This window comes from Anomaloglossus baeobatrachus, chromosome 10, assembly GCF_048569485.1.
Source record: "Anomaloglossus baeobatrachus isolate aAnoBae1 chromosome 10, aAnoBae1.hap1, whole genome shotgun sequence".
In the NCBI taxonomy this organism is placed as follows: domain Eukaryota; kingdom Metazoa; phylum Chordata; class Amphibia; order Anura; family Aromobatidae; genus Anomaloglossus; species Anomaloglossus baeobatrachus.
In genome coordinates this window covers 6,709,896-6,729,399 of record NC_134362.1, presented here as the reverse complement: position 1 = coordinate 6,729,399, position 19,504 = coordinate 6,709,896, and the positions used below count along the sequence as shown (strand labels likewise).

The following is a 19,504-nucleotide window of genomic DNA, read 5'->3' as shown; positions in this document are numbered from 1 at the left end:
CCCCCGGACCACAGACGTGTCACTCCCCCGGAAGTGTCACTCCTCCGGACCCCGGAAGTGTCACTCACCCGGACGTGTCACTCCTTTGGACCCCAGACGTGTCACTCCTTTGGACCCCAGACGTGTCACTCCTTTGGACCCCAGACGTGTCACTCCTTTGGACCCCAGACGTGTCACTTCCCCGGACCCCAGACATGTCACTCCCCCAGATCCCAGACGTGTCACTCCCCCAGACCCCAGACGTGTCACTCCTTTGGATCCCAGACGTTTCACTTCCCCGGACCCCAGATGTGTCACTCCCCCGGACCCCGGAAGTGTCACTCCTCCGGACCCCAGACGTGTCACTCCCCCGGAGCCCGGACGTGTCACTCTTCCGGACCCCAGACGTGTCACTCCCCCAGACCCCAGACGTGTCACTCCTTTGGATCCCAGACGTGTCACTTCCCCGGACCCCAGATGTGTCACTCCTCCGGACCCCAGACATGTCACTCCTCCGGACCCCAGACGTGTCACTCCCCCGGAGCCCGGACGTGTCACTCCCCCGGAGCTCGGACGTGTCACTCCGCCGGAGCCCGGAAGTGTCACGTCTCAAATCACATTTGTTTTTATTCATTTTCCACTCCTCACATTACAGTCCTGTCTGATCACCAGGACGTACAGACCCCGATATCCCGCAGAGCCGGGGTCTTATGCTCATAATGCTGCGGTCCAACAGTCAGGGACAGAAAATGGGAAAAGTCGCACCCATCACCTCTGTCACTTTTAGGGGTTCAGCAGTTTTGGTAAAGTTGTATTTCGGTGCAGCAGCTCCAACCCCCGGCCCCTCACCTTCATTGTGAAGATTCCTGATGCTGGGGGGGTAGGGGGTGGGGGTGGGGGGTGTCTTGCTAAGATGTGGTGCTGTCCAGTTGTGCGCGTTTCTTCAGAAGTGTCTTTACTTCCATAAAGATGCGGTACATTCTGGTATCAGACACTTCTGAAGAAACGCGCACAACTGGACAGCGACATATTTTTTTTTTTTTTTTTTATCTCTACTGGCTAACACGGTACAAAGATATATTTTACTTGTATTAAGATGTGGTGATAAATCAGTGATAAGGACGGCAGCTAGGGTCTCGCTGACTTCTCTCAGTCAGAGCGCTGCAATCTCTCCAGTAATCAGTGAGCCACTCAGCAGCGCATCCACCATAATACAGCAGAAATGACCACCGCAATCAGGCGCCATCCGAGTTCATCTAATTACAACCCAATGACAACGACTGTGCGGAAAATAAGGATCTGATCCTCTGTCGATTTTCCAAGTTTTCCTCCTACACAGAATGGAGCGGCTGTAATATTTTTATGGTAGGAAACGTCCCCTGTGACAGAATAAAAATCCAGAGAATCCCAATATAGGATTTATACAGAATTAATTTCTATTTTATTGCATGAAATAAGTATTTGATACAATAGAAAAACAGAACTGAATATTTGGTAGAAACCTTTGTCTGCAGTTACAGAGGTCGGACGTTTCCAGTAGATCTTCACCAGGTTTGCACACACTGCAGTAGAGATATCAGCGACTCCTCCATACAGATCTCCTCCAGATCTTTTAGGTCACTCCTCCATACAGATCTCCTCCAGATCTTTTAGGTCACTCCTCCATACAGATCTCCTCCAGATCTCTCAGGTCACTCCTCCATACAGATCTCCTCCAGATCTCTCAGGTCACTCCTCCATACAGATCTCCTCCAGATCTCTCAGGTCACTCCTCCATACAGATCTCCTCCAGATCTCTCAGGTCACTCCTCCATACAGATCTTCTCCAGATCTTTCAGGTCACTGCTCCATACAGATCTTCTCCAGATCTTTCAGGTCACTGCTCCATACAGATCTTCTCCAGATCTCTCAGGTCACTCCTCCATACAGATCTCCCCCAGATCTTTCAGGTCACTCCTCCATACAGATCTCCTCCAGATCTTTCAGGTCACTCCTCCATACAGATCTCCCCCAGATCTTTCAGGTCACGCCTCCGTACAGATCTTCTCCAGATATTTCAGGTCACTCCTCCGTACAGACCTTCTCCAGATATTTCAGGTCACTCCTCCGTACAGATCTACTCCAGATCTTTCAGGTCACTCCTCCATACAGATCTACTCCAGATCTTTCAGGTCACTCCTCCATACAGATCTACTCCAGATATTTCAGGTCACTCCTCCGTACAGACCTTCTCCAGATATTTCAGGTCACTCCTCCGTACAGATCTACTCCAGATCTTTCAGGTCACTCCTCCGTACAGATCTACTCCAGATCTTTCAGGTCACTCCTCCATACAGATCTCCTCCAGATCTCTCAGGTCACTCCTCCATACAGATCTACTCCAGATCTTTCAGGTCACTCCTCCGTACAGATCTTGTCCAGATCTTTCAGGTCACTCCTCCATAGAGATATTCTCTGGATCTTTCAGGTTTTGGGGCTGTTGGTGGACAATATTGAGCTTCAGTTCCTCCAGAGATTTTCTGTTGGGTTCCGGTCTGGAGTCTGGCTAGGCCATTCCAGGAACATGAAATGCTTTTTACAGAGTCGCTCCTTAGTTGCCCTGGCTGTGTGTTCCGGGTCATTGTCATGCTGGAAGACCCAGCTAAGACCCGTCATCAATGCTCTTACTGAGGGAAGGAGGTTGTTGGCCAAAATCTCCCGATACATGACCCCATCCATTCTTCAATACGGTGCAGTCGTCCTGTCCTCTTTGCAGAAAAGCCCCACAAAGTATGATATATTCACCCCCATGCTTCACGGATGGACAGTGTTCTTGGGGTTGTACTCATCTTTCTTCCTCCAAACACGGCGAGTGGCGTTAATACCAAAAAGTTCTATGTTGGCCTTATCTGACCACATGATCTTCTCCCATGTCTCCTCTGGATCATCCCGATGGTCACTGGTGAACTTCAGGCGGGCCTGGACATGTGCTGGTGTCAGCAGGGGAGCCTTGTGCCCTGCAGTATTTTAATCCATGATGGTATAGCGTGTTACTAAAGGTAATCATTGAGACTGTGGTCCCAGCTCTCTTCAGGTTATTGACCAGGTCCTCCCTTGTAGTTCTGCATTGATTCCTGATCTTTCTCAGAATCATCTTTACCAAACGAGGCGAGATCTTCCTTGGAGCCACAGACTGAGTAAGATTGACAGTGTTCTTGTGTTTCTTCTATATTCTAATAATTGAGCCAACAGTTGTTGCCTTCTCACCATGCTGCTTGCCTATTGTCCTGTACCCTATCCCAGCCTTGTGCAGGCCTGCAGTTTTGTCCCTGGTGTCCTTAGACAGCTCTTTGGTCTTGGCCATGGTGGAGAGGTTGGAGTGTGATGGAGTGTGGACAGGGGTCTTTATACAGGTAACGAGATCTAACAGGAGCAATTAATCCAGGTAATGAGTGCGGATTAGGAGAAAAATACCAGGTCTGTGAGCGCAGAATTCCTGCTGGTCGGTCGATGATAAAATACTTATTTCATGCAATTAATGCAAATTAATTATTTATAAATCCTACAATGGAATTTTCTGGATATTTTTATTCTGTCACAGGTAAAGTTTCCTACAATGAAAATTACAGCCCGCGCCATTCTATGTAGGGGGAAAACTGCGAAATCCACAGAGGATCAAATACTTATTGTCCCCACTGTACATGGTGCATCTCATGGAAAAGGTGAGGGGAGGAGGGTCGCTGTCACACAACTTTCCACAGATCCTGAATGGAGCACAGCTATAATCCATCTCATCTAATGACCTAAGTGTCAGTCTGCACTGGGACCATAGAGATGAGCGGAGATACGGGACCCTCCTAGATTAGGGAGTGACGCGGGGCAAGGAGCGGTGGAGGACACAGGATAAAGTCAGAGGACAGGTACAAGAAGTGACAGATGTGATGATCGTTAGTAACAACGTTTCTGATTTCAGAACAATGTTTCATTATTTTGTATTTTAGTGGAATCTCCGCGTGGCTTGTAAGGAGCACGGTCCGGCACACGGATGCTGAAAGCAGCGCGGTTCAGTCCACGTGTTTCGCAGTTCTCACATCTTCAGGACACAATGAATAATGTCTGATGTCTCCGGATCCTCTCACCTCTGGTCACATCCATTGTCACTGATCAAATGTGGAAAACATCTGGAAATGTTACAAAGTATCAAATGACAATGTTTATTGGTCTAGTGGATTCTGCAGCTTCCCATTGGTCTATTTGGTTTAACCCTTTACAGTTTTTGTGCCACTGAAGCTGACACATCAGTGTCGTTTCCGCAGTAATTTGTGACGTTTTGGGTTTATCTCCGATTCGGAATTATATTGTTTTTTGTATCAATGTAGAGAACGATATGTAAATCTGACAGGTCAGAGGTCGCCGCCGGAGGCACAGGACCAGTGTGCCACATGTGGGAAGATTGGGCCGGCGGTCGCGCCATACATTAACATTTGCCTTTGTAGTCTGTATTTTTTGTGAATATCTGTAAGAGATCTGAAACCTGATAATAAACCTTCGTACGGGCGGTTCTACCGGTGCCGAATCTAGAGCAGAAACTCACCGTGATATATAGTGCCGCTATTACTGCTGTTATAGGACTCAACCAGAGGAGCTTGTTCCTCCGATTGTTTCATCCTGCGAGTCCGAGTCCGCCCGTCCACATTAGACTGGACCATGAGAGGCTCCTGACGCTTCTTCTTCTGCTTCTGCTCTAACAGAGCACGCTGTATAATACGGGGTTAATCACCACAATAAATACGTATACATGAGACCACACCCCTTATATACAGCCCCGCCCCAGTGATGACATCACTGTTATAATGACATGTGATGAGACATGAGGCCACACCCCTTATATACAGCCCTGCCCCTGGGGATGACATCACTAATATGACATGTGATAAAACATGAGACCACACCCCTTATATATAGTCCCACCCTGCTAATGACATGAGACCACACCCCTCACACTCTTTATATACAGCCCCACCCCCAGTAATGACATCACTGATATAATAACATATGATCAGACATGAGACCACACCCCTGATATACAGCCCCGCCCCTGGTGATGACATCACTGATATAATAACATATGATCAGACATGAGACCACACCCCTGATATACAGCCCCGCCCCTGGTGATGACATCACGGACACAATTGTAACATATTGCTGGTGATCTCACCTGTCTGTCAAGTTTTTGTTGTCGCAGACTACTGCTCTCATCATCCAAGACACTGCAGATACAAACACAAGATACATTTTAGGATTATTATAAAAAAAAAAACAGGGTAAGTAATAATTATCTGCAGCCAGTGACACTCCAGCCGGTCTGACACTACAACCCCCAGTATGCCCGACAGTACCATAGCTCTTGATGGGAGTTGTGTTTTCATAAATTGGAGATAATCAAAATTAACAGCTCAATAATGGATAACGGCTCCGCGATCCCTCCCCACACACAGATCCCGAACTGTGATCCCCCCTGCACACGGATCACGGCCCCGCGATCCCCACCTGCACACAGATCCCGAACTGCGATTCCCCCTGCACACGGATCACGGCCCCGCGATCCCCACCTGCACACGGATCACGGCCCCGCGATCCCCACCTGCACACAGATCACGGCCCCGCGATCCCCACCTGCACACAGATCCCGAACTGCGATTCCCCCCTGCACACGGATCACGGCCCCGCGATCTCTCCCCGCACACAGATCCCGAACTGCGATTTCCCCCCTGCACATGGATCACGGCCCCGCGATCTCTCCCCGCACACAGATCCCGAACTGCGATCCCCCCCTGCACACGGATCACGGCCCCGCGATCCCCACCTGCACACAGATCCAGACCCGCGATCTCTCCCCGCACACAGATCACAGCCCTGCAATCCCCCCTCGCACAAAGATCCCGGCCCCACGATCCCCGCCCCGCAATCCCCTTGCACACGGATCCTGTCCTCGCGATCCCCCCTGCACACGGATCCTGGACCCGCGATCCCCCCCCTGCACACGGATCCTGGCCCCGCAATCTCCCCCTGCACATGGATCCTGGCCCCGCGAATCCCCCCTGCACATGGATCCTGGCCCCGCGAATCCCCTGCACATGGATCCTGGCCCCGCGATCCCTCCCTGCAGACGGATCCCGGCCCCTCGCGCCCCGTCCATGACTAGAGTCACATTGGAGTACGGCATCTGATGTGATCTGCTAACGGCCCTCGGTCAGGCTCTGCTGCGATCTTGCGGTCAGATCCCAGGAGCGGTGGAGGAGAGCGATCCCTCCATCTCCTCCGCTGCCTGTCTCTGCGTATATCACACTGCACTCAGATGTCAGCCGAGTGCACTCTCGCGCTCCAGGAGACCAGAACAATTGTGAATGCAGCTCTGGATGTGACTGCAGTATAAATCCTGGAAAAAAAAACAACTTAGGACCAGAAGTTATCATTGTACTTAACTTATTGTGGTTCAATATGGAGGTGAATCCTGCCCCTTCCCCCGCCCCTCCCCTCTCATCCCCCCCCCTCTCATCCCCCCCTCCTCTCATCCCCCCCCCCCCCCCCCCCGCTTCCTCCTGCAGCAGAGTAGGATGAAGACGTGGATACAATGTGTTCTTCATGTAGTGATGGAGGGAGGATGGATATCTCACTAATGGATACAGGATCTGCTCCCGGACCATGAGGGCGGCCCCCGGCACAGAGGCGTCTCCTGTCCACATGGATGATGGAGATAACCGGGCGCTCTCCGCTTATTCCTCATCTGCTTCATTCTACAGGCTTATTAAATCTGAGCAGTTTAATTGTGCATTAGAGGAGGCGGCCGGGACGATAAGTGACAACGGTGACAGAAAACAGCCGCCGAAACGTCACACCCCATCAATACAGAGGAGTCACCACAAGGAGCAAATACAGAGGAGTCACCACAAGAAGCAAATACAGAGGAGTCCCCACAAGGAGCAAATACAGAGGAGTCACCACAAGAAGCAAATACAGAGGAGTCACCACAAGGAGGAAATACAGAGGAGTCACCACAAGGAACAAATACAGAGGAGTCACCACAAGGAACAAATACAGAGGAGTCACCACAAGGGGCAAATACAGAGGAGACACCACAAGGTGCAAATACAGAGGAGTCACCACAAGAAGCAAATACAGAGGAGACACCACAAGGAACAAATACAGAGGAGTCACCACAAGGAACAAATACAGAGGAGTCACCACAAGGAACAAATACAGAGGAGTCACCACAAGGTGCAAATACAGAGGAGTCACCACAAGAAGCAAATACAGAGGAGTCACCACAAGGAGGAAATACAGAGGAGTCACCGCAAGGAGCAAATACAGAGGAGTCACCGCAAGGAGCAAATACAGAGGAATCACCACAAGAAGCAAATACAGAGGAGTCACCACAAGAAGCAAATACAGAGGGGTCACCACAAGGAGCAAATACAGAGGAGTCACCACAAGGTGCAAATACAGAGGAGTCACCACAAGGAGCAAATACAGAGGAGTCACCACAAGGAGGAAATACAGAGGAGTCACCACAAGAAGCAAATACAGAGGGGTCACCACAAGGAGCAAATACAGAGGGGTCACCACAAGGGGCAAATACAGAGGAGACACCACAAGGTGCAAATACAGAGGAGTCACCACAAGAAGCAAATACAGAGGAGTCACCACAAGGAGCAAATACAGAGGGGTCACCACAAGGGGCAAATGCAGAGGAGTCACCACAAGAAGCAAATACAGAGGAGTCACCACAAGAAGCAAATACAGAGGGGTCACCACAAGGAGCAAATACAGAGGAGTCACCACAAGGTGCAAATACAGAGGAGTCACCACAAGGAGCAAATACAGAGGAGTCACCACAAGGAGGAAATACAGAGGAGTCACCACAAGAAGCAAATACAGAGGGGTCACCACAAGGAGCAAATACAGAGGGGTCACCACAAGGGGCAAATACAGAGGAATCACCACAAGGAGCAAATACAGAGGAGTCACCACAAGGAGCAAATACAGAGGAGTCACCACAAGAAGCAAATACAGAGGAGTCACCACAAGGAGCAAATACAGAGGAGTCACCACAAGGGGCAAATACAGAGGAATCACCACAAGGATCAAATACAGAGGAGTCACCACAAGGTGCAAATACAGAGGAGTCACCACAAGAAGCAAATACAGAGGAGTCACCACAAGGAGCAAATACAGAGGGGTCACCACAAGGGGCAAATGCAGAGGAGTCACCACAAGAAGCAAATACAGAGGAGTCACCACAAGAAGCAAATACAGAGGAGTCACCACAAGGAGCAAATACAGAGGAATCACCACAAGAAGCAAATACAGAGGAGTCACCACAAGAAGCAAATACAGAGGAATCACCACAAGAAGCAAATACAGAGGTGTCACCACAAGGAGCAAATACAGAGGAATCACCACAAGGTGCAAATACAGAGGAGTCACCACAAGGTGCAAATACAGAGGAATCACCACAAGGAGCAAATACAGAGGAGTCACCACAAGGAGCAAATACAGAGGAGTCACCACAAGGAGCAAATACAGAGGAGTCACCACAAGGAGCAAATACAGAGGAATCACCACAAGGAGCAAATACAGAGGAGTCACCACAAGGTGCAAATACAGAGGAGTCACCACAAGGAGCAAATACAGAGGAGTCACCACAAGGAGCAAATACAGAGGAATCACCACAAGGTGCAAATACAGAGGAGTCACCACAAGGAGCAAATACAGAGGAGTCACCACAAGGAGCAAATACAGAGGAATCACCACAAGGAGCAAATACAGAGGAATCACCACAAGGTGCAAATACAGAGGGGTCACCACAAGGTGCAAATACAGAGGAGTCACCACAAGGAGCAAATACAGAGGAGTCACCACAAGGAGCAAATACAGAGGAGTTACCACAAGGATCAAATACAGAGGGGTCACCACAAGGAGCAAATACAGAGGAATCACCACAAGGTGCAAATACAGAGGAGTCACCACAAGGTGCAAATACAGAGGAGTCACCACAAGGAGCAAATACAGAGGAGTCACCACAAGGAGCAAATACAGAGGAATCACCACAAGGTGCAAATACAGAGGAGTCACCACAAGGTGCAAATACAGAGGAGTCACCACAAGGAGCAAATACAGAGGAGTCACCACAAGGAGCAAATACAGAGGAATCACCACAAGAAGCAAATACAGAGGAGTCACCACAAGGAGCAAATACAGAGGAGTCACCACAAGAAGCAAATACAGAGGAGTCACCACAAGGAGCAAATACAGAGGAGTCACCACAAGAAGCAAATACAGAGGGGTCACCACAAGGAGCAAATACAGAGGAGTCACCACAAGGAGCAAATACAGAGGAATCACCACAAGAAGCAAATACAGAGGAGTCACCACAAGAAGCAAATACAGAGGGATCACCACAAGGAGGAAATACAGAGGAGTCACCACAAGGAACAAATACAGAGGAATCACCACAAGAAGCAAATACAGAGGAGTCACCACAAGGAGCAAATACAGAGGAGTCACCACAAGAAGCAAATACAGAGGGGTCACCACAAGGTGCAAATACAGAGGGGTCACCACAAGGAGCAAATACAGAGGAATCACCACAAGAAGCAAATACAGAGGAGTCACCACAAGAAGCAAATACAGAGGAGTCACCACAAGAAGCAAATACAGAGGAATCACCACAAGAAGCAAATACAGAGGAGTCACCACAAGGAGGAAATACAGAGGAGTCACCACAAGGAACAAATACAGAGGAATCACCACAAGAAGCAAATACAGAGGAGTCACCACAAGAAGCAAATACAGAGGAATCACCACAAGAAGCAAATACAGAGGAGTCACCACAAGAAGCAAATACAGAGGAGTCACCACAAGAAGCAAATACAGAGGAGTCACCACAAGGAGCAAATACAGAGGAGTCACCACAAGGAGCAAATACAGAGGAGTCACCACAAGGAGCAAATACAGAGGGGTCACCACAAGGAGCAAATACAGAGGAGTCACCACAAGGTGCAAATACAGAGGAGTCACCACAAGGAGCAAATACAGAGGAGTCCCCACAAGGAGCAAATACAGAGGAGTCCCCACAAGGAGCAAATACAGAGGAGTCGCCACAAGGAGCAAATACAGAGGGGTCGCCACAAGGAGCAAATACAGAGGAGTCACCGCAAGGAGCAAATACAGAGGAGTCGCCACAAGGAGCAAATACAGAGGAGTCGCCGCAAGGAGCAAATACAGAGGGGTCGCCGCAAGGAGCAAATACAGAGGAGTCGCCGCAAGGAGCAAATACAGAGGAGTCCCCGCAAGGAGCAAATACAGAGGAGTCCCCGCAAGGAGCAAATACAGAGGAGTCCCCGCAAGGAGCAAATACAGAGGAGTCACCACAAGGAGCAAATACAGAGGAGTCACCACAAGGAGCAAATACAGAGGAGTCACCACAAGGAGCAAATACAGAGGGGTCCCCACAAGGAGCAAATACAGAGGGGTCCCCACAAGGAGCAAATACAGAGGAGTCACCACAAGGAGCAAATACAGAGGGGTCCCCACAAGGAGCAAATACAGAGGGGTCCCCACAAGGAGCAAATACAGAGGAGTCACCACAAGGAGCAAATACAGAGGGGTCACCACAAGGAGCAAATACAGAGGGGTCCCCACAAGGAGCAAATACAGAGGGGTCCCCACAAGGAGCAAATACAGAGGAGTCACCACAAGGAGCAAATACAGAGGAGTCACCACAAGGAGCAAATACAGAGGAGTCCCCACAAGGAGCAAATACAGAGGAGTCGCCACAAGGAGCAAATACAGAGGGGTCGCCACAAGGAGCAAATACAGAGGGGTCGCCACAAGGAGCAAATACAGAGGGGTCGCCACAAGGAGCAAATACAGAGGGGTCGCCACAAGGAGCAAATACAGAGGGGTCACCACAAGGAGCAAATACAGAGGAGTCACCACAAGGAGCAAATACAGAGGAGTCACCACAAGGAGCAAATACAGAGGAATCACCACAAGAAGGAAATACAGAGGAATCACCACAAGAAGGAAATACAGAGGAGTCACCACAAGGAGCAAATACAGAGGAGTCACCGCAAGGAGCAAATACAGAGGAGTCACCGCAAGGGGCAAAAAGAGAGGATTCACCACAAGGAGCAAATACAGAGGGGTCACCACAAGGAGCAAATACAGAGGGGTCACCACAAGGAGCAAATCTAGAGGCGTCACCACAAGGAGTAAAAACAGAGAAGTCACCACAAGGAGCATATACAGAGGAGTCACCGCAAGGGGCAAATACAGAGGAGTCACCGCAAGGGGCAAATACCGAGGAGTCACCGCAAGGGGCAAATACCGAGGAGTCACCACAAGGAGCAAATACAGAGGAGTCACCACAAGGAGCAAATACAGAGGAGTCACCACAAGGAGCAAATACAGAGGGGTCACCACAAGGTGCAGATTATTAATCCGCCTTAAAAATAAAAAGGCCAGATTAGACTTTATAAAAAAAACATCTAAAGCAGCCGCCCAGTTCTGGAAAAGCAGCAGAGGACGAAGTAGACTAATGCGAGCGTCACACGAGACTATCGTGCGATGCATCGTTAGGGTCACAGTTTTCGTGATGCACATCCGGCATCGTTCACGACGTCGTCTCGTGTGACACCTCCGAGCGATGCTGACTCGTTCACAAATCGTGAGTCGTGCACTCGTCATTTAATTTAAAAAAATCTTTTAATTTTACATGGCGTTGGTTGTTCATCGTACCCGGGGCAGCACACATCTTACCTGCGTCCCGCAGCACCCGCTGGCAATGCGGAAGGAAGGAGGTGGGCGGCAAGTTACGTCCCGCTCATCTCCGCCCCTCCGCTTCTATTGGCTGGCTGCTGTGTGACGTCGCTGTGACGCCGAACGTCCCTCCCTCTTCAGGAAGAGGATGTTCACCACCCACAGCGAGGTCGCTCAGCAGGTAAGTACGTGTGACGGGGGTTTAACGACTTTGTGCGACACGGGCAGCGATTTGTCCGTGACACACAAACGACGGGGGCGGGTACGATCCCACGGTACGATAGATCGTACCGTGTGAAGCCCGCATAAGATCAACCTGCACCAAATTTATGGAAGAAGAACGTCTGGAGAAGGCTTTCTTTGAGCGGCTTCTGATCCCGAGCACAGCACGTCCTCTGTAACACATGACGGAGGCGGTGTGCTGGTCGGGCATGCCGGGCTAAAAATGGCCCTGGGGCACTAGTGGTTATTTATGATAAGACTGAGGACAAAAGCCGCCGGATTAATTCTGAAGTCACAGAGAGACTTTCTACTCAGATTCAACCAAATGCAGCAATGATTGGACGGCGCTTCACAGACAGATGGGCGATGACCCAAAACATCCTGTGAAAGCAAAAGAAATGGAATATTCTGCAATGGCCGAGTCATCACCAGATCTCACCCCATCAAGCTGAATCTCACAGGATTAAGACAAAACGTAAGGAGGAACAGCCACAAACAAGAAACAACTGAAGTCACCACAGTAAAGGTGGCAAAACCCCACACCAGAGACCAGGGATGGGGACGACCACGGCCGGAAGCCTCACACCGGAGGAGACCAGCAATGGAGACGACCACAGCCAGAACCCTCACACCAGACGAGACCAGGGATGGGGACGACCACGGCCGGAAGCCTCACACTGAAGACCAGCAATGGAGACGACCACGGCTGGAAGCCTCACACCGGACGAGACCAGGGATGGGGACGACCATGGCCAGAACCCTCCCACCGGACGAGACCAGGGATGGGGACGACCACGGCCAGAAGCCTCACACTGAAGACCAGCAATGGAGACGACCATGGCTGGAAGCCTCACACCGGACGAGACCAGGGATGGGGACGACCACGCCTGGAAGCCTCACACCAGAGGAGACCAGGGATGGGTACGACCATGCCCGGAAGCCTCACACCAGAGGAGACCAGGGATGGGGATGACCATGCCCGGAAGCCTCACACCAGAGGAGACCAGGGATGGGGACGACCATGCCCGGAAGCCTCACACCAGAGGAGACCAGGGATGGGGACGACCACAACCAAAAGCCTCGCACCAGAGGAAACCAGCGATGACCAGTGTGATATGAGTAAGGATCTGTTGGATCCAAAACGCGTCATCTGTTTCCCTTTTAATGGAGTCCTAACCATGGAATTTTAAAATGAGAAATAAAGTTTAGGAATATTTTATTGTTTGGAATTGCTGGATTTTTCTTGGATTTTTTTTGGATTGCTTCAGCTGGACTCTGATCTGTGTATCCCTTTCTCTATACCAGGAATTCCAGATGGTGGTGGACTGGCTGATAAATATTTTTTGTTATAACTCACACCGGAGAACACCAGTGATGGAGACGACCACGGCTGGAAGCCTCACACCGGAGGAGACCAGTGATGGAGACGACCACAGCCGGAAGCCTCATACCGGAGGAGACCAGCAATGGAGACGACCATGACCCGAAGCCTCACTCCGGAGAAGACCAGTGATGGAGACGACCACGACTGGAAGCCTCACACCGGACCGGAGGAGACCAGTGATGGGGACGACCACGGCCGGAAGCCACATACCGGAGGAGACCAGCGATGGAGACAACCATGACCTGAAGCCTCACACCAGAGGAGACCAGTGATGGGGATGACCACGGCCGGAAGCCTCTTACCGGATGGCCTGCAGAGCTGAAATCACAACGACTCCTCACTGGCCTAAGATTTCTGACCCAACTGTATTTACCATTTCTGCTCACCATTATTGATTAGACCTATGAAGAACTACACGCACAAGGAACTCTTCACCTGTAAATCTGCATGTCATATACTGCATGCAATGGAAGGAGCCACAGGAGGAATCTAAAACTGGAACTGCTAGGGGCCCCCCACCCACCCTGTGTACGTTCTGCTAGGGGCCCTCCACCCACCCTGTGTACGTTCCGCTAAGGGCCTTGCACCCACCCTGTGTATGTTGCGCTAAGGGCCTTGCACCCAACCTGTGTACGTTGCGCTAAGGGCACCCCACCCAACCTGTGTACGTTGCGCTAAGGGCACCCCACCCACCCTGTGTACGTTGCGATAGGGACCCCCACCCACCCTGTGTACGATGTGCTAGGGGCCTGCACCCACCCTACGTAGGTTCCACTAGGGGTCCCCCACCCACCCTCTGTATGTTCTTCTAGGGGCCTCCGCACCCACCCTGTGTACGTTCCTCTAGGGGACCCAACCCACCCTGTGTATGTTCTGCTAGGGGCCCTCCACCCACCCTGTGTACGTTCCGCTAAGGGCCTTGCACCCACCCTGTGTATGTTGCGCTAAGGGCCTTGCACCCAACCTGTGTACGTTGCGCTAAGGGCACCCCACCCAACCTGTGTACGTTGCGCTAAGGGCACCCCACCCACCCTGTGTACGTTGCGATAGGGACCCCCACCCACCCTGTGTACGATGTGCTAGGGGCCTGCACCCACCCTACGTAAGTTCCGCTAGGGGTCCCCCACCCACCCTCTGTATGTTCTTCTAGGGGCTTCCGCACCCACCCTGTGTACGTTCCTCTAGGGGACCCAACCCACCCTGTGTATGTTCTGCTAGGGGGCCCCGTAGCCACCTGTGTACATTCTTCTAGGGGCCCCCCCGTACATTCTTCTAGGGGCCCCGTACCCACCCTGTGTACATTCTTCTAGGGGCCCCGTACCCACCCTGTGTACATTCTTCTAGGGGCCCCCCACTGTACATTCTTTTAGGGGCCCCGCACCCACCCTGTGTACGTTCTTCTAGGGGCCCCGCACCCACCCTGTGTACATTCTTCTAGGGGCCCCCCACCGTACATTCTTCTAGGGGCCCCCCACTTTACATTCTTCTAGGGGCCCCGCACACACCCTGTGTACATTCTTCTAGGGGCCCCGCACCCACCCTGTGTACATTCTTCTAGGGGCCCCGCACCCACCCTGTGCACATTCTTCTAGGGGCCCCGCACCCACCCTGTGTACATTCTTCTAGGGGCCCTGATCGTACATTCTTCTAGGGGCCCCCCACCCTGACATTCAGCGAGCCTCAGAGATTCCATCATTGCAGAAATAGATGTATATACAAATATAACAATGTAATAAAGAATGTAGCAATGAAGCACGGCAGAATCAGAACTGTAAATATTATCAGGCTCCATTTTCCCTGGTCTGCACAGTAGTTCGCAGTCAGAGCAGCAGTTTGTGCTCCGGTGCTGGTCCTCATAGTAACATAACTGGCCAGATTTGCCATTCAGGGGTCTGGGAAAGCCAGGTGTGGGGGCTTCACGAGTTCTGTTCATGTTGAATGAACCCTCCTTGTGCTGCAGAACATTAAACGTCTCCCCCCGGAAGGAGGCACAGGCAGCACATTATTCATGTGGCTGGGCACAGACCCCGGCTCTTGTGGGGAACACAGTTATCTTCTCTTCCTTAGCACCTGCCGCTGTACAAATGATCCACGAGAAGTCCGGACGCTCAAAGCTCCTTATTCATTCCGGAGGCTCTGGAGTAGGAAGCGGGAAGTGACGCGAGCCGTCCCATAGTCACAGACAACGAGAGCATTGATGCTGAGAACCAAAGAGCAACATCGGCCCCGAGCGTCTGCGCCCAGGAGCTGACAATCGGCCCCGAGCATCTGCGCCCAGGAGCTGACAATCGGCCCCGAGCGTCTGCGCCCAGGAGCTGACAATCGGCCCCGAGCGTCTGCGCCCAGGAGCTGACAATCGGCCCCGAGCGTCTGCGCCCAGGAGCTGACAATCGGTCCCGCGCGTCTGCGCCCAGGAGCTGACAATCGGCCCCGCGCGTCTGCGCCCAGGAGCTGACAATCGTCCCCACGCGTCTGCACCCAGGAGCTGACAATCGGCCCCGCGCGTCTGCACCCAGGAGCTGACAATCGTCCCCGCGCGTCTGCGCCCAGGAGCTGACAATCGACCCCGAACGTCTTCGCCCAGGAGCTGACAATCAGCCCCAAGCGTCTGCACCCAGGAACTGAGAATCTGTTCCAAACATCCGCGTCCAGGAGCTGACAATCGGTCCCAAGCGTCTACGCCCAGGAGTTGACAATCGGCCCAAAACGTCTGCACCCAGGAGCTGACAATCGGCCCTGAGCGTCTACGCCCAGGAGCTGACAAACTGTCCCAAGTGTCTGCGCCCAGGAGCTGACAAATGGTCCTGAGCATCTGCACCCATCCAGGAGCTGACAATCGGTCGGGAGCGTCTGCGCCCAGAAGCTGACAATCGGTCCCGCGCGTCTGCGCCGAGGAGCTGACAATCGATCCCGACCGTCTGCACCCATCCAGGAGCTGACAATCGGTCGGGAGCATCTGCACCCAGGAGCTCACAATCGGCCCCGAGCGTCTGCGCCCAGGAGCTGACAATCGGCGCCGAGCGTCTGCGCCCAGGAGCTGACAATTGCCCCCACACGGCTGCGCCCAGGAGCTGACAATCGCCCTTGCGCGTCTGTGCCCAGGAGCTGACAATCGCCCTCACGCTTCTGCGCCCAGGAGCTGACAATCGGCCCCGCGCATCTGTGCCCAGGAGCCCAGGAGCTGACAATCAATCCAACATCACGATAGGATTTCTACACAGCTCAGCAGAGAACAACACACATGATAGGAGCACTGCACGAGTGGTCACACTGTAGAGCTCTGTAACCCGGGTCAGTAATGTAATGTATGTATACAGTGACTGCACCAGCAGAATAGTGAGTGCAGCTCTGGAGTATAATACAGGAGGTAACTCCAGATCAGTAATGTAATGTATGTACACAGTGACTGCACCAGCAGAATAGTGAGCGCAGCTCTGCAGTATAATACAGGAGGTAACTCAGGATCAGTAATGTAATGTATGAAGAAAAAAGTTTGGAGAAGAAAGGGAACGGCACATGATCCAAGGCACACCACATCCTCTGTAAAACATGGTGGAGGCCACGTGATGGCATGGGCATGCATGGCTTTCAATGGCACTGGGCCACTTGTGTTTATTGATGACATAACAGCAGACAAGAGTAGCCGGATGAATTCTGAAGTGTACCGGGATATACTTTCAGCCCAGATTCAGCCAAATGCCGCAAAGTTGATCGGACGGCGCTTCATAGTACAGATGGACAATGACCCCAAGCATACAGCCAAAGCTACCCAGGAGTTCATGAGTGCAAAAAAGTGGAACATTCTGCAATGGCCAAGTCAATCCCCAGATTTTAACCCAATTGAGCATGCATTTCACTTGCTCAAATCCAGACTTAAGACGGAAAGACCCACAAACAAGCAAGACCTGAAGGCTGCGGCTGTAAAGGCCTGGCAAAGCATTAAGAAGGAGGAAACCCAGCGTTTGGTGATGTCCATGGGTTCCAGACTTAAGGCAGTGATTGCCTCCAAAGGATTCGCAACAAAATATTGAAAATAAAAATATTTTGTTTGGGTTTGGTTTATTTGTCCAATTACTTTTGACCTCCTAAAATGTGGAGTGTTTGTAAAGAAATGTGACAATTCCTACAATTTCTATCAGATATTTTTGTTCAAACCTTCAAATTAAACGTTACAATCTGCACTTGAATTCTGTTGTAGAGATTTCATTTCAAATCCAATGTGGTGGCATGCAGAGCCCAACTCGCCAAAATTGTGTCACTTGTGTCCAAAGATTTCTGGACCTAACTGTATGTACACAGTGACTGCACCAGCAGAATAGTGAGTGCAGCTCTGGAGTATAATACAGGAGGTAACTCAGGATCAGTAATGTAATGTATGTACACCGTGACTGCACCAGCAGAATAGTGAGTGCAGCTCTGGAGTATAATACAGGGGGTAACTCAGGATCAGTTATGTAATGTATGTACACAGTGACTGCAGCAGCAGAATAGTGAGTGCAGCTCTGGAGTATAATACAGGGGGTAACTCAGGATCAGTAATGTAATGTATGTACACAGTGACTGCACCTTGGACTAGTCTATACCTACACCCTTTTCGTCATCTCTAGGACGGTCACGGCCACTATTAAATATGAGTTTCTTCTCTGATTCGGCAGTACTACTCATAATTGGGACTTGGGAGGGGACTCGCACTTTTTGTGTATGGCTTTGCACGTGTTGGTAACGGTCTGGAATTACAGCTCTCAGCATAAATGAGTACAAACCTTGAAGAAGAAAAAAAATCTCTCACTGAACACGAGAGCAGTTTCCACGTTCTGCAATTCTGAGTTTCATGGAACATTTTTATAGTAAAGTTAATAATTGAACTTTCATTACAAAATCTTCCAGTTTTAGTCAAATAAGTTCACCTCATCCAAAACTGCAACATATAGTATTGTGTACAACTGCCATGCAGCACCAGGAGCGTAACTATAATGGGTTGGAGAGTTGCAATCACCCCTGGGCCCTCAGGTGCCCACAGGAGGAATGTATCCATTTATGCTGAGCTCTGTATGTAGTATATTACACTGGAGGGGTATACTCATTTATGCTGAGCTCTGTATGTAGTATATTACACAGGAGGGGTGTACTCATTTATGCTGAGCTCTGTATGTAGTATATTACACTGGAGGGGTGTACTCATTTATGCTGAGCTCTGTATGTAGTATATTACACTGGAGGGGTGTACTCATTTGTGCTGAGCTCTGTATGTAGTATATTACACAGGAGGGGTGTACTCATTTATGCTGAGCTCTGTATGTAGTATATTACACAGGAGGGGTATACTCATTTATGCTGAGCTCTGTATGTAGTATATTACACTGGAGGGGTGTACTCATTTATGCTGAGCTCTGTATGTAGTATATTACACAGGAGGGGTGTACTCATTTATGCTGAGCTCTGTATGTGGTATATTACACAGGAGGGGTGTACTCATTTATGCTGAGCTCTGTATGTAGTATATTACACAGGAGGGGTATACTCATTTATACTGAGCATTGAATGTAGTATATTACACAGGAGGGGTGTACTCATTTATGCTGAGCTCTGTATGTGGTATATTACACAGGAGGGGTGTACTCATTTATGCTGAGCTCTGTATGTAGTGTATTACACAGGAGGGGTATACTCATTTATACTGAGCATTGAATGTAGTATATTACACTGGAGGGGTGTACTCAGTTATGCTGAGCTCTGTATACAATATATTACACTGGAGGGATGTACTCATTTACACTGAGCATTGAATGTACAGTCATGGCCAAAAGTTTTGAGAATGACACCACAATGCTATTTTCACATGATCTGTTCCCTCTGGTGTTTAATTGTGTTTGTCTGATGGTTACATCACATACAGAAATATAATTGCAATCATATTATGAGACCAGAAGGTTCTATTGACATTAGAATGAGTTAATGCAGCAAGTGAATATTTGCAGTGTTGCCCCTTCTTCTTCAGGACCTCTGCAATTCTCCCTGGCATGCTGTCAATCATCTTCTGGAGCAAATCCTGACTGAGAGCTGTCCATTCTTGCATAAGCAATGCTTGCATTTTTCCAGAATTTGTTGGTTTTT

The 19,504-nt window shown here is 50.4% G+C and overlaps 1 protein-coding gene across 4 annotated transcripts in view; it reads right to left on the bottom strand.

Annotated features, from left to right (window-relative positions):
• TUB (TUB bipartite transcription factor) overlaps positions 1-19,504 on the bottom strand; it is a 156,037-nt gene that overhangs the window by 35,247 nt on the left and 101,286 nt on the right. For all 4 annotated transcript variants that reach the window (XM_075326011.1, XM_075326007.1, XM_075326008.1 and 1 more), the window contains exons 2-3: positions 5,180-5,231; positions 4,553-4,715 (exon numbers count right to left, since the gene is read on the bottom strand). In XM_075326011.1, the coding sequence (XP_075182126.1) occupies positions 4,553-4,715; positions 5,180-5,231 (215 nt within the window). The remainder of the gene's footprint in view (positions 1-4,552; positions 4,716-5,179; positions 5,232-19,504) is intronic.